We start from the raw sequence: 2,015 nt of genomic DNA, 5'->3' as shown, positions 1-2,015 counted from the left end.
GAGGCAGTTGGCTCCAGACCAGATGGGGTATAATCATCACTGGGGCAGGGCCCCAACCCCTGCAAAAGCAGCCTGGACCAGCTCTGGTCCTGTGCCCACTACCAAAATGACTTCCCAGGGGCCGGTACCACATGCTGCCCCATCCAGGAGGGACCACTGGGTTGGTCATCATGTTAAATTCTAGAGCCCGGGCAGAATTAGACCCCACTCTTCGCACCCTCTAGGATAAGACCAGCAGGCTGGGAATGTCACTTTATTCAGATCTGATTCAAGGGTGGCTTCCCTGCTCCTACCCCAACACTCCATCTGGCCTTCGGTGGGCAGAGCCTGTCCTTCCCACCCTTCTCCAGTCTTCCTTCTCCTCCTCCTCCTCCCAACTCACCACGTGGGCTGTGGACAGGCCCTCCAGTCCTGGGGGAGGAGGGAGAGAGGGGTGGCGGGGCCTGAGCACAGAGTGAACCAAGTAGACAAAGGCAGGGGCAAGGCCCACAGAGTCAGGGACGCTCTGATGGGGGCAGCGTCTGCTGAGACTTCCTGCGGGGTGAGGGCTGTGGTTTCAGAGAGGGTGGGGGCTCCCTGTAGCCACTGACCATCCAGAAGTAGTTGGGGAGAACCTGGCCCTGGACAGCCTCGCTGATCAGCAGTTCCCCATCCACAGTAAACACACCCTTCCCATCCTTGGGCTCCAGGCGGAAGGCAACCACAGGCACATAGACCAGGTGGGGGCAGTGGCACTCCATGTGCCTGCCTTTCTCCATGGCCAGGAAGAGGCGCAGCAGCATGGCCCGGGACACGCCAGCACGCACGTAGAACAGATGCATGGTGCCAGCCGAACAGCGGCCCATGGGGGCAGTGAAAAGGTCACTGGCCAGGTGGGAATGCAGGAGTACCAACACCAGCACAAAGTCCTGCTCTGGCACCACCGTCCAGTGAGGAGGCACTGGCTGCTCCAGGGGCACCACATAGGTGTCCTCGGGGTCCTGCGGGGCCCGAGCCGGGGAGGGGCCCCTCCTGGAAGCCAGCGTTTCTGCGGGCAGGTAGGCCAGGCTGCCCCGGTAGGTGCGCAGGGCCACCAGGCGCAGGCAGGCGCCTAGAGTGAAGCGCATCTCGCCCAGGCGCCGAAACTTCTCGCTCTCCAGATCCACGTCGGCGATGAAACCCCACGCCAGGCTGAGCACAGAGAAGAGGCGCTGCCCGCAGGCGGTCTGCAGGGATAGCAGGTCCATGGGCGCCAGCAGCCGGCGGCACAGCAGCTGCGTGCAGTTGGTCAGGAGGTCTTCCTTAGTCACCTGCTCGTACCTGCAGGGGAGGGAGTCGGATGAGGAGCTGGGGCAGGCCAAAGTAACCTTGAGCCCCTGGGGGAGTTGACAGCGGGTGACAGCCAACTGGAGTCACTGAGAGAGAGAGAGAGAGAGAGGACCCTGGAACAGAGGCTCAGGGCTCCAGAGACGAGTGGTAGCTCGCAGGCACTCATAAAAGAAAGCCTGGCAGGACCTGAGGGAAAATAAACCCGCTTGGACCCTGGCTCTCACCCGGCGTAATAGTTCAAAGAAGCGGCCACTGCATTGCCAGAGCCTGCCGGGAGGCTACACAGGGGCTTCTGGATGGCGGTCTCCCAGTCAGGCCGCTCCATGAGCCCGTTCACCACCTGTTGGAGCACAGGAGGCCTCAGCCTGGGAAGCTCCCCCCACCCGCCACGGCGCCCCCACAACCCAGACCCAGGCCCAGCCTCCCCTGGGAAGGCCTCACCTCGTGGATCAGCCCGTCTCCGGACATGACCACCAGCGCGTCCCAGCGTCTCAGGTCCTCCGCACGCACCAGCTCCCGGGCGTGGTTCCGCCGCTCTGTGCAGAGGGCGCGGCTATCAACGTGGGAGGTTGGAGTCGCGGGTCCCCCGGCTGGGGATGCTCCCCAAGCCCGCTCCCGGGAAGAAACTCACCAGTGAGCATCAGCGTGAAGGAGACGTCGGCCTGGGCCAGCAGCGGCTGTACGTGGCTCCAGAAGAGCTGCAGGGC

At 63.5% G+C, this 2,015-nt stretch overlaps 1 protein-coding gene across 1 annotated transcript in view; it reads right to left on the bottom strand.

Annotated features, from left to right (window-relative positions):
• Positions 1-240: 240 nt before the first annotated feature.
• Positions 241-2,015, bottom strand: part of SPHK1 (sphingosine kinase 1) — a 3,184-nt gene continuing 1,409 nt past the window's right edge. The window contains exons 2-5 of the mRNA XM_010856209.1: positions 1,940-2,015; positions 1,750-1,844; positions 1,533-1,648; positions 241-1,299 (exon numbers count right to left, since the gene is read on the bottom strand). The exon at positions 1,940-2,015 is cut by the window's right edge and continues 4 nt beyond it. Coding sequence (XP_010854511.1) covers positions 495-1,299; positions 1,533-1,648; positions 1,750-1,844; positions 1,940-2,015 — 1,092 coding nt within the window. The 3' untranslated portion in view covers positions 241-494. The remainder of the gene's footprint in view (positions 1,300-1,532; positions 1,649-1,749; positions 1,845-1,939) is intronic.

The sequence above is a fragment of the Bison bison genome, unplaced genomic scaffold (assembly GCF_000754665.1).
Source record: "Bison bison bison isolate TAMUID 2011002044 unplaced genomic scaffold, Bison_UMD1.0 scf7180017864371, whole genome shotgun sequence".
Taxonomy (NCBI): Eukaryota; Metazoa; Chordata; class Mammalia; order Artiodactyla; family Bovidae; genus Bison; species Bison bison.
Note: the sequence above shows the minus strand (reverse complement) of the source record. Positions and strands in the feature narration are given on the sequence as shown.